General features: G+C 48.5%; 1 protein-coding gene across 1 annotated transcript in view; it reads right to left on the reverse strand.

Moving 5' to 3' along the window:
- The window catches only part of HEY2 (hes related family bHLH transcription factor with YRPW motif 2), a 61,236-nt gene extending 50,767 nt beyond the window's left edge, over window positions 1-10,469 (reverse strand). Inside the window, exon 1 of the mRNA XM_069607513.1 lies at window positions 10,242-10,469. Within this exon, the coding sequence (XP_069463614.1) occupies window positions 10,242-10,327 (86 nt within the window). The 5' untranslated portion in view covers window positions 10,328-10,469. The remainder of the gene's footprint in view (window positions 1-10,241) is intronic.
- Window positions 10,470-11,742: the final 1,273 nt, after the last annotated feature.

An 11,742-nucleotide genomic window follows, 5' to 3' on the forward strand; every position in this document is an offset into this window, starting at 1 on the left:
CTAAGAGACTTATTCCTGTAACAGCTCCTCGATGCCCCTGGCCTGTGTAAGCGCTTTAAAAACGCAAATTAAAAAAATATATATATCTTAAGCAACTCTCCTTGAATGGTGGAAGTTGCAAGGCTCTTTAAGTAGTGATCTGCACCCAAGCATATTTCTTTATATTCACATACATCTTAAGACACTGGGCCTCATTACACTGTAGGCGGTAAGGGTTTACCGGTACCGGTATTTTACCGGTACCGGTAAATCCTTACCGCCTTACTACGAGGTCCCTTTGCGGGTTGGGGAATTTAACGCTTGCTTTTTGCAGGCGTTAAAAACCAACCCGCAAAGGGACCGGTGGAGCTAATTACGGGACCGCAATTTGCGGTACCGTAATTAGCGCCTTCCCCATTCCCATAGAGCCCTATGGGGCAAAAATGGGAATGGGGAAGGGCAATGGAGGAAGGAGGAATTACCGCCCCGCCAACCTTGGAATAGGGCGGAAATTCCCCTTTCCACCAAGGCGGTGCCGGTATTTTACCAGCATGAACCATGGCTTTACCGCCTACCGTGTAATGAGGCCCACTGTATGCAATGTGTATCGAATGAAGGGTTGGGGCCCAGTCACTGTACGGTGATGGAACAGGGTAAGTCTCCTTTTGTAAACCAAGTGCCACCCACGTCACCTCCTTAGAAGGAAGACCCTCTCATCCACCATTGCATGATCACAGCCCCCAGCTGGTCCTTCTTTCAAGCACTGTCAGCTACCAGACCCGAGGGGTCCTTTGGGAAAACACCAAAAGGTGCCTGACTCTGATGCACTAGGGTCCAGAGATGCAGCAGGCTCTTTGAGCCAAATTAAAGGCTGATGGCCAGTGGCGGTTCAAGTGATCCGGTTTTATAAGATCCCGGGGGCAGAATCCTGGTGTGAGTTGAGTTTCTTTACTCTGCATGAATGCCATTTTCTCGATCTCTCTTTTAGGGGTAGTTCTAAATCGCAGGGATCATGATAAAGATCTGATGTGCAGGAGCTAAAAGCAGACCCTGGGTTTTGGGCACCCCAAGCAAGCAGGTGTGACCTCTGGAGAACTAGGAGCTAGTGCAAAGTGCAACATTAATCTTCCACATGAGAGGCAGACTATAACTTTGTGACCATTATTTATTTATTTTACATTTAATTTGGCATGCTGTTGTAAACAATTACTTTTCATACCAAAGTACACAAGAATACAAAGAACAACAGATCATTAAAAGACAATACATACAACTAACAGTATAAAACATCATTAAAAAGGGTCAGTGTCATAATAAGTCAACGATCCAGCGATGAAAATGTATTGTCACATTCCGGTGACCCTTATATAGGAACAATTATGTTATAAATGTAATTTCAATGTGTCCTAATGCTCCAGCGGTAAACATTTCGAAATGCAAACTACAAGCTAAGCATACACAGTCACTTGCCAGCACTCCACATACACATCATCCCTTACTCGTCCGTCAAGAGGCACTGGCTCACAGCTGGTGGCCAGTGCACTTTCGGGGCTGGATGCTCCTTGTTACCCGTTGCCAAACATGCAGAGTCAATTCCGCATAGGTGTCTCTCTCGGTCACCAGCTGGCTTTGTGTGTGAAAAGTAGCTCCTGGTAGCTTTTGGGGCCATGCTAACCAGACTATTCCAGGATAGCCAAATAGAGTCCACCAATTTGGAAGCAGGAAATAGGTATCTTTAGGACAATGTAACTGGGAAAGTAAGATGGTTGTAACTAATGCATAATAGTGGGAGGGTGACAGAAAGAAACTGGAGAAATGTGCTAGGGAAAGAAGGTCTTTCTCAGACTTGAATGGCAAGTGCATTTTATCCGTTTATTACTATTAAATAGTGATGAACGGATCCAACTATAGTAATCCTGGGTCTAGCTTCTCAACCAACTTAATATCAACATCAAGTCAGGTTTTCACATTACCGTAAACATTATGGGCCCAATTCATGGCATTTTTTGCACGGTTCAAAGTGACTTTGCACTGCTGAAAAATGACTTTGCACTGCCGACACAAACCCTGATTCATGGAACTGTGCAAAGTGTATTTTTTTGTCCGTACAAAGTCATTTTGTACTGCAAAAATGACTATGCACTGGCTTTGCACTGCAAAAATACATTTTGCACAGTTCCATGAATCAGGGTTTGTGTCGGCAGTGCAAAGTCACTTTGAACCGTCAAAAACATCCCATGAATCGGCCCTATGCAAACAATGGCAATGTGTCATATGCATAGTTTTCTCATGTGCAGTGATGGAAATTGAAATGATTAGCTGTGGGATTCCACCAACGACGCAGGAGGGTGTGGGGGGCGGGTATGACACCAGAGATTTTTCTCATTCCCCCTCATAAACAAACATTTCCATTTCGGGACATTAATTAATACATTTATTAACAAGTGGAAACTAACCCAAGAACGCAGGAGCTTTTCCTTTAATGTTGCAAGCAAATTATTAAAGTTGTACATTGCAGATTCTGCAGAGTACAATAAGGGTAGGTATATTCACAAGGGTTCCAATCAGATATTCCAGTGGTTTAGTGGGGTTGTTTCCCTGACAAACGGGGTTCGAGTCCCGGCTTCGGCAGCAAAAGTAAATCAATTACACGAAAGGGCGCGAATAGATTTCTTGGGTCCGAGATCCGTGGAGACATTTTTTGCCGGATCCGTGAAAATCCAACCCAGGACCGGCACAGCTCATGTGCATTCATTATGGATTAACTAAAATCTTGACAGAGTTTTACAGTTCTTGTAGTGGTGAGCCGTGTGCAGAATCAAATGTTCTGCTGCGCATATGGCATGGGTCTTCACCAGATGTCGGTACCCAAAAGCATCCATAATCCACCATGGCACGTTTGGAAGCAAACAGCGTTTAATACTCACAAACTCATTTTTGACGCAGAAGTTTGGGGATAACTCTAGGACATCACCAGGTAAAGAGCCAAACTTCTACTGCATTAATATATGATCAAATATGGAGATGGGGTAGAAAGGGTTGAAAGCTGATGTCGCAACCGAACCCCAACAAGCAACCGCCTTTGGAAAATAGTGGGATGTTTACTGGAATCTGAAAAGCAAGAGATGATCAAATAGACAATCTTCATCCTAAACTCCTGGATGCAGGGTATCAGAAACATTTTCATCCCACTTCTGGCACCTTTACACTGCTAAAGGCCTTTATTTGCCATAGAATGCCCCTGGATGGCCAAGCTCCCATTGAAGGTTGCTGTGTCTGGCATCAAGCTTGGGCAGCCAGGAGCTTGTTTGGTGTCCTCAGTGATGACTGCATTGCTGAACAGTCAGAGTTGGGTTTTATTGGGTTTCCGAATACACTCTGCTCTGTGGTGGTTTTGTCTGACTTCTTTTTTGTGTGTAATTATGCCAGTGGGAAATGGGTGAGACATGACTTGTGGTAGAGAACACTGCTCATTTGGTATAATTAAGTAAACATTTCTGTCCCAATTCATGACATTTTCTGCATGGAAAATAGGGACTATGCGGCGCCAAACCACGTGGAAAATCCTATTAGTCAATACATGGAATCGACTGCGTGGTACTTTTGATTACTTTGGGAGTACGTCTCTGCGAGCGGCCGAGAACCCTGCGCGAGGCACCACGTAGAGCGTGGGCATGGTTTGCATAGAGGGCAAACTACGGTGCAGACTCGCAAAATGAGGAAGAACAAGGGACAATGTGGGTGTTACAAGGGACGGGCCGCAGGCAATCCATCGCACGCCCTCAAATGCGCGGAACAAGACGTATTCATGGATCCGATCATGCAACCTCTCGTCTATGAAATGGCCAAGCAATGCCCTCATTCTATCCGCCACCCGAAGGCAGGCGTACAGACACCTTGGATTTAGGGGTGTGTGTATGCAGCCGGGGTTCCGATCAAACTTAGGGGTGCGCATACACAGTGAATCGGGATGCAGGAATGGTTTATGGGGGTTTGCGCACAGATTTTTCAGAGTTTTACCCGAATTATGGAAATTTCTACGCACATTGTCGGGGTCCCGGTAACAGCTATGGGGGACCCTGTACAGGGTCCCCGAAGTGCATACCTGGTTGCAGGGGATCCCATGCACTGTTTCAAGGGTGCATGTGTTCGCGCCCGAGAAGCACGCAAAGGTAGCTGTTTCTGCCTGTTTTTGCTTTGCGTGGGGCCGTGTCGGGGGCATTTCGGCCGCGACTTGCTTATACGGTTACTTTGCGCGAACAATTCCATGACTATGCGGCACACGCAGGAAACCTTATGTGCGCTGGGTTGCAAAGAGTCGTTCTCGGCAGGCAGGCTTTGTGTGATCTCTGCACACATTTCTATGAATCGGACCATACATTTTGAGAAGTAAAGTCCGAATTTGCATGTATGGGTTGTAAAGATGTGTCATGCCAAGCAAACTTTGCTATCAATTGAGCAGAAGGGGCGTTTTCTGACAGATCTTGCAGGACCAGGGATTGCTGGCGCTGAGCCTCTGCAGTGAAGATTGCCTTCGTTCAGCACTGTGTGATCATTTTGCACTTTGCGCTAAGGTTAGGGATCCGACCAGCAAGCAAGGTTCTGCTCACTGCTTATATCTGATAGTCCTTGGCTCTGAAAGGGTGTTTTCCAAGTCTAAGCCCTAGCATGTCATTGCACATGGCAAGAGACAATTCAATTAAGTGACCGGAACTGTTTTAACATGGGAAAGTCCCATCGAAAACATATTTGAAAATCAGGCCCACAGCGTTCTCATTTATTGCCCTGGTTAGGTCTATGGTTGGTTCTAAACATAACATGTTTTAATGCTTGTGTTTTACCTCCCAGTTGGTAAGAGGGGGGTCTGAGCCGCCCCATAATACGTTTTTTCTTACATGCAAAATAGCAAAAAACATTTGTAATTATCAGTACATAATAATAGTTAATAGGTATTTTACTTGCCCTAATATTTTACAGCATCTAATGATCACAGCGTTGACCCATGTGTCACGGGAGGATAGCTCAAGGGCAACCTGAGCAAGACGACAAGGGGCAACACAGGTTCGATCCCCGGGTCCGCGCTTAAGCTTAGAAACCTCTGGGTATTAAGCGCGTTATAAATAAATAACCTATCATATCATACCCATCATGTAAAGCTATTGACACGATAGGGCCCCATTTGCAAAAGCGTTTTTCAATGGGGCCCATCTGTTTTTCCACCTTCACCCACCTGCTACATACCCTGCAAACGTGATGAATGTTGCCCATACAAATATTTTAGAGCATTGGCTAAGAAGATTTTTTTCACCCAACCAGAATATGCGTTGGTGCCTGAGGAGGGCTCTTCCCATCAGCAATAATGCATTATTCCCAAAACGCAGTGCAATAATATAGCAATAATACCCGATCCGATGGGCCAGATCCGGTGGTAATGGCCCGGGGCCCAAGTTATAGGCCCGGAGCCCAGTGAGGGCTTTAACGATGGGCCCTGGCACCGTTACCACCTGATAGAGCGCATAGTATGGGTGTGGTGTACACGGGAAGTGTGCAGGCGCAAGGGTGAACGCTCTGTGTACTGGTTCAGGGGCATCCAATTCTCGCGAGATCGCGCGCCTGATCACTGGGATGGGAAAGCCGTGATATGGGATGAGCTCTCCATCCAAGACAGCAGGTGATGTGCTGGTATGGGGCGGCGCATGTCCGGACCGCCTCTCCACTTAGGCCCCAGTCATAGTTACGGCATGAGCTGTCGGTGGGCACGCACAGGTATTGAAAATAAAAATGCTCTCTGGCAATCTTTTGATCATGCGTCGATGGAAATCTGGGTTTACATATTCCAATAACTTCCGGCAAATGTCCGAGCTGAGACCGGATGCAGAACTGCCATCAGATCGGTTTGTGGTTCTTGAACGGGGGACTCGCTGGAGGACTCGCCGATGAAACAATGTGAAATAGCCCCATACGGTGCATTGACTTCTGGGGGTGAGAAATAACAAAGACACGGTCTGGACCATTTATATAGCACACACGTGACTGTAGACGGAAGGGCCTCTTGGCGCTTCAATAATAGCTTACCCAAAGATGCTCATTTTGCGGGCGGACGGACGGACGACGCCGCCAGTGGACTAGACATGTTCCAAACGTATCCAGGCAATGCCGCAGGCAGTTGACCCGTTGGGCTATCCGATGGCCACGAGTTGTCTTTTTAGACAACTTTTAGATAACTGCAGTATTACTTCACACCCAGAAACATAAATCAGAAGGGCTGACGTGAGCTCAGCCCGGAGTCCGAAAGTTCAAAAGTCGGCAAATCTGACTCAGACCTTCATCCTTCCAAGTCGGTAAAGTGAATATCATTTAATTTGACAATGGCAGCACCCACCACGTACAGTGCTGAGAAACCGAATGGATCAGTAGAAACACTGAGCATTCTGCATATAGACACGTGTTCGATATGTTGGCCATTTAGTTAAAATCGTGGCACCTCATTCATTTACAAGGGCTCTTGAATAAGTAACTGCAGAACGTTTTTTGCATTTTATCACAACTCGACTCAGCTGTGGAACGGAGCAGTCCCGTACTCTATATCGAGGATACAGTGGTGTTCATCCGTTTATAACGCCTACCGTCTCTTTGTAGATTACCGGGCAGGGCCACGTTTGGATAAGGAGATTTGCCCACGAGAACACAATGGGGCTGCTTCACAAAGCGTTTGGCAATGGGCATATCCCATTGAAAGCCCGCTGTGAATGAGGACCGATGTGTCATGCGTTGCACCCCATCTCCGGCCAGGAGTTGGCATGGGTCATCATCCTTAGAGGCCCACCAGGCGCCCGCAATTTTGGGAGGATTTAAGCCGCTTCCCCGCTGGCCTGCAAACCCCCCTGTGATTGTAGACGCTTTGCGCGGAAAGGAAACAGTAATGATTTCAAGCGCACGTTATCCCCACCGCAGGCGCATCCGTTTCATGTGCCTCGATAATGCCAGTGTCATTTACACACACAAAAAAGTGCATTAAGACGGAACGGGTGCGCATTCAAGTTGCACCACTTCGCCGGTTTACGGAGTGAACCAGTCTGGCTTCCACACCCTTAATTGCACAATAATGTTTCTCCGGGGCGGTGCGGGGCAAACCAATTTTGCACCACGCACACTGTGGCAAACTGAATCTACTCCGTGTACCGCAGCTTGGGGGGGGGGGGGGGTGGGTCAACAATTTAGCAAAACGGATAGCTGCTTCTGCTGGACTTTGTTGACCTAATAGGGGGCGAACCAGCGGAATTAACGCTTGGGTCGAGGGCGGCTTGCTGGAGTTTTTCTCCCCTAACAATTAATCGCGCGAATGCAGGGAATCGTCTTCAAAACTCACTCCCAAGCAGCGTGCACGAAATAAATGAGCTGGTGCCCGCCAGTGGCATTGCCGCCGCACCTGGCACCTAGTTGGCAGTCTCAGCGGAGAGGCAGCGTGAGAAAACGCTGGACCCAACAGAGACCAGTCCCTGTGGCCACCAACCGGCCCTCTTCCACGGGCGGTCATCCTTACACCCAAAATGCGTCCAGGTGCGCAAGGGTGATGTGCAACTGAGGGGCACAGGATGTGGGAGGACTGAGGGCGGGCAGGTAGAGCAACCCAGTGCCGGGCTCCGACTGGCCTATTGGGCAATCACCGAGCGACCACACTGGGGCTGAGGCCAGCGCACCCCGGCCGACACGAGCGCATCCAAAAGGCGGCGATTACGGCTCCGTAAACGAGACATCAGACTTGTCAAGGGAGAGACCGGTTGACGGGAACGGTCCGCTTTTTCCAGAGACACGCCAGAGTGTGCTAGCGTGAAAGTGAGCGGCATGTTTGGGCGAGTATAGTGGGCCCGAGTCATAGAATTTTTGCACGGTTCAAAGTGACTTTGCACTGCTGAAAAGAGACTTTGCACTGCCGACATAAACCATGATTCATGGAACTGTGCAAGGTGTATTTTTACAGTGCAAAGTCATTGTGTACTGCAAAAATGACTTTGCACGGTTCCATGAATCAGGGTTTGTGTCGGCAGTGCGAAGTCACTTTTCAGCAGTGCAAAGTCACTTTGAACTGTGCAAAAAATTCCATGAATCGGGCCCAGTGTGTTCACATGCAGGCAAGTGCGCTGCAGCGACACTCAGCAGCGTTGTGCTAGTTGTGGCCCCCAAACACCAACTAACTCAGCCTGGGGAGAGTCTAGCAAAGGACAACTTTGTGTATGAAAGAAAAGTGGCTGCAGCTGCTAAACGCAAAGAAAACCAAAGTGAAAGACTGGGAGAACCACCAAGTCACGTGACCCCTGCCAGTCTGTACCCTTGCGTCGATAGCGCCGAAAACAGAAGTACAACATCTAGGCTGCTGCTGGGATGAACACCTGTCTCTCCACACAAGAGCAACCATCACGGTGGCGCCTTATTCCGACTTCATAAACTGAAAAGCATTATCAATTATTAGACCCCAAAAGCAGATCGGGCACCGGCATAAACTCCCGACTGGACCGTGGTGTCGGGCTGCTTGCTACCTGTGTGACCAGCTCCATCCAGAATTAAGCCAGTCACCTGGTTTTCGGCATTAAAGACGTGAACATGATGCGAGCTTGCACAGGTCCTTACACTGAGTGGCTACCTCAACATTGGCATGCATATCTTGCTCGAGTTCACATTTCCACGTCTTTTTGTTTAAAGCTCTTAGAAGCCGCGCTCTGTCATATTTGACTACAGATACAGTTTCTTCTTAAGGGGCCGCTTTTGGTGCAGTTTCAGGGGTTTGTTTGCAGGCTAGGAAAGGCCAGCAACGCCTGAAGTAAATTGCAATACGTTATTTATAACGCGCTTAATACCCAGTGGTTTCTAAGCGCGGACACGTGGGATCGAACATGTGCTGCCCCGGGTCGTCTTGCTTCCAAGGTGAACGCGTTGCCCCTGAGCTATCTTCCCGTGTAGTTTGAACCGGATTTTATAGTCAAAGTGAGCCAATTTGACGAGTTACTTCACATAGAGCGAGGTATTTTGACCAGTGTTTCTTAACAAGCATTCTTTAAAATCAACTTTGCATCACATTTTACAAATAAACTCCCCCTTGAGTACTTTACCAGTCTGCCACAAAAGGAATTCATTGCATTTGTGACTGTGGTGAACACTTTTTCCTTGGGCCCCGAGACAATTGGAAGCACCACCAGATAGCTTACTTTGTTGTTCTCTTCGTATGGTCAGCCAATCAACGCACGTCGGGAGTGGTGTTCCCCTACGTTTATTTTTTTCTGCTTATCATTCCTCTACTTTTTACGACCATATTCACCATTCTACACAGGGGATTGGTGCATTCATGTCCTTTGCAAGTGCAAAGTTGCGGCGCAACAGCATGTCACATGTTGCACTATGCCTCTGCCTACCCTCTCCCCTGCCGAGACCACAGTTCCACTACTGTTTTCGGTACACGTCTACTACTGAGTGAGAGGCACTTTGTGCAAGTTTAGGATACTGGCGTACATAAGTTGCAATACGTGTAGAAGTGAAGGGCACTTTTTGCAGGTGGTTTAGGTTACAAGAGGGTTCCCAAGCGAGAGAATGTTTGCACAAACAAACATTATGGTCTAGGGCACTATTTATTTGCATGCTCTCGAGAGACACTATCTGTGCAAGTGGGCACTTTATGCAGGTTTTTTGCATCCACGTGAGAGGCAGTGGGCCTAATTCATGGAATTTGTTTTAGCACAGTGCCAAGTGACTTTGCACTTGTGCAAAGTCACTGCACTGCCAAAAAAAACACCTGATTCACAGAGCGGTGCAACGTGTATTTTTGCAGTGCAAACACACCTTGCACTGCTTTGTGAATGAGGGTGTTTGTTGGTGCAAAGTCACTTTGCACCGCGCTGTGAGTTCCATGAATCACGCGCCATGCCTGTACAAGTGAGGCGCACTTTGTGCAAGTTTGTGTTAGCGTGCAAGCAAACGGGAAGCGATGTATGCAGATCTATCTGTGCACAAGAGTTGGCCATTTTGCGCAAACTAAAATACCGTGTGCAAGAGGTCGTCTCGTGCGTGCCACTGGTATACTAGAGGCGATTCGCGTTGAACACCGGCCAGCTGTAGACTCTGGCCGGGTGACGTACGCCCTGCTACCCCGACACTAAACTGGGTGTGTCCCGGTGCGCATCTCAGTGGCCTTCCAAGACGCTGGCCCTCCTGCTGCAGGGCACCGGCCGCTCCCTGGACAGGTGCAGGCAGGGAGCTTGCTACTCACTCACCCGGAGTAGTTGTTCTCGCTGCCCACGTCAATGGTCTCGTCCATGTCGCTGTCCGAGCTGGAGTCATCATCGCAGGGTCTCTTCATGGTGGCGGTGCCCGGCTTGCTGCGGGGGTCTGGCGGCGTCAGGGCAACTCCTCGGGCTTCTGGCAACCTGAATTCTCCTCTGACTGCGGCCCTTTCCCACGCTGCCCAGCCTGGCCTCCCCGAGGGGCAGGGCCGGGGAGAGAGGCCACGCCCAGGACGCGCCCACGCGCCCTGTGTAGCGTAGGGGGGCGAGGCTCCGCAGAGTGGCCACGCACAGGACGCACCCACACGCCCTGTGTGGCGCAGGGGGGCGGGGCTCCGCAGAGTGACCACGCCCAGGACGCGTCCACACGCTGTGTGTGCGCAGGGGGGCAGGGCTCCTCAGAGTGCGCCTTCCCTGCTGCAAGGGCAGGCGCACCCCGTGGGACCCAGGGCTCCCTACCGGAAGCGAGCCGTGTCTGGGTCACTCGCACACGCTCCGCTTCCCCTTCAGGAATCCGCTCCCTGTAAACGGAGTTCCCTGGACAGACCCGCGTGCCGTGAGAAACTATGGGACAACGCGAGGAACTAGCGAGGAGCTCGCATGATCGCACAAGACCTATCAGCAGACAGCACGGGTTCTAAAAGTCAACACACCCCAACAGATTTTAGGGGTTTGACCAGAATCTATTACCATCGACCAATTAGGATTGTAAACTATGAATTAATGTATATGATTAGGTAGTTTGACCATACTGTCCCCTCATCCTTGTTCAAATTCTCTGCCTCAACCACCTGTTGCCAGATTATAGAAAGTTTGCACGGTATTAGCGCTCTTGGCAAAGTTAGCCCCAGTGCAAAGGACATTGGAGCCATACTAATAAACCTTTGCACCATCGCAAGTGCTATTTTGCATGGTATAACCACTGGGCCAAAAATTGTCATAGTGCAAAAAAAATTGCTCTCAATGCATTTTTGCACAAGGGCAAAGCATGCCCTAGTGCTAATACCATTCCATATTAGAACTAGGTCAACGTTTGGCTTGGTACAAAAATGCATTTTGTTTGGCTTGGTGCAAAAATGCATGTTTTTTGCACTAGGGGCATGTTTGCCCTACTGCCCTCATCATGCAAAATTGGACTTGTCATGGTGCAAAGGTTTTTGAATATAGTCCCAATGTTTTTTGCATTATGGCAAAGTTTTCCCTATGGCTAATACCATGCAACTTTGCACTTTTCACGGGTGCAAAGTTTCTGTGATGTGGCTCCTGGTGCACGTTCATCCACGTTTCAGTGAATGTTTGTAAAGCACCCAATGATTGCATTCCTGTACCTCCATTTATGACTAGTACAATGTTTCTGGTAAAAGCACTTTGTTATTTCAATTGAATAAAGAGAATTGAAAATAATCAAGCTCTTTTTTTCACCTTTAACACAGGGATGTCATTTCACCAAAATGACAGGGGTAGCGGAAGTGACATCACATTATCCTTGACC

The sequence above is a fragment of the Ambystoma mexicanum genome, chromosome 4q (assembly GCF_040938575.1).
Source record: "Ambystoma mexicanum isolate Mex_15411 chromosome 4q, UKY_AmexF1_1, whole genome shotgun sequence".
Classification (NCBI taxonomy): domain Eukaryota; kingdom Metazoa; phylum Chordata; class Amphibia; order Caudata; family Ambystomatidae; genus Ambystoma; species Ambystoma mexicanum.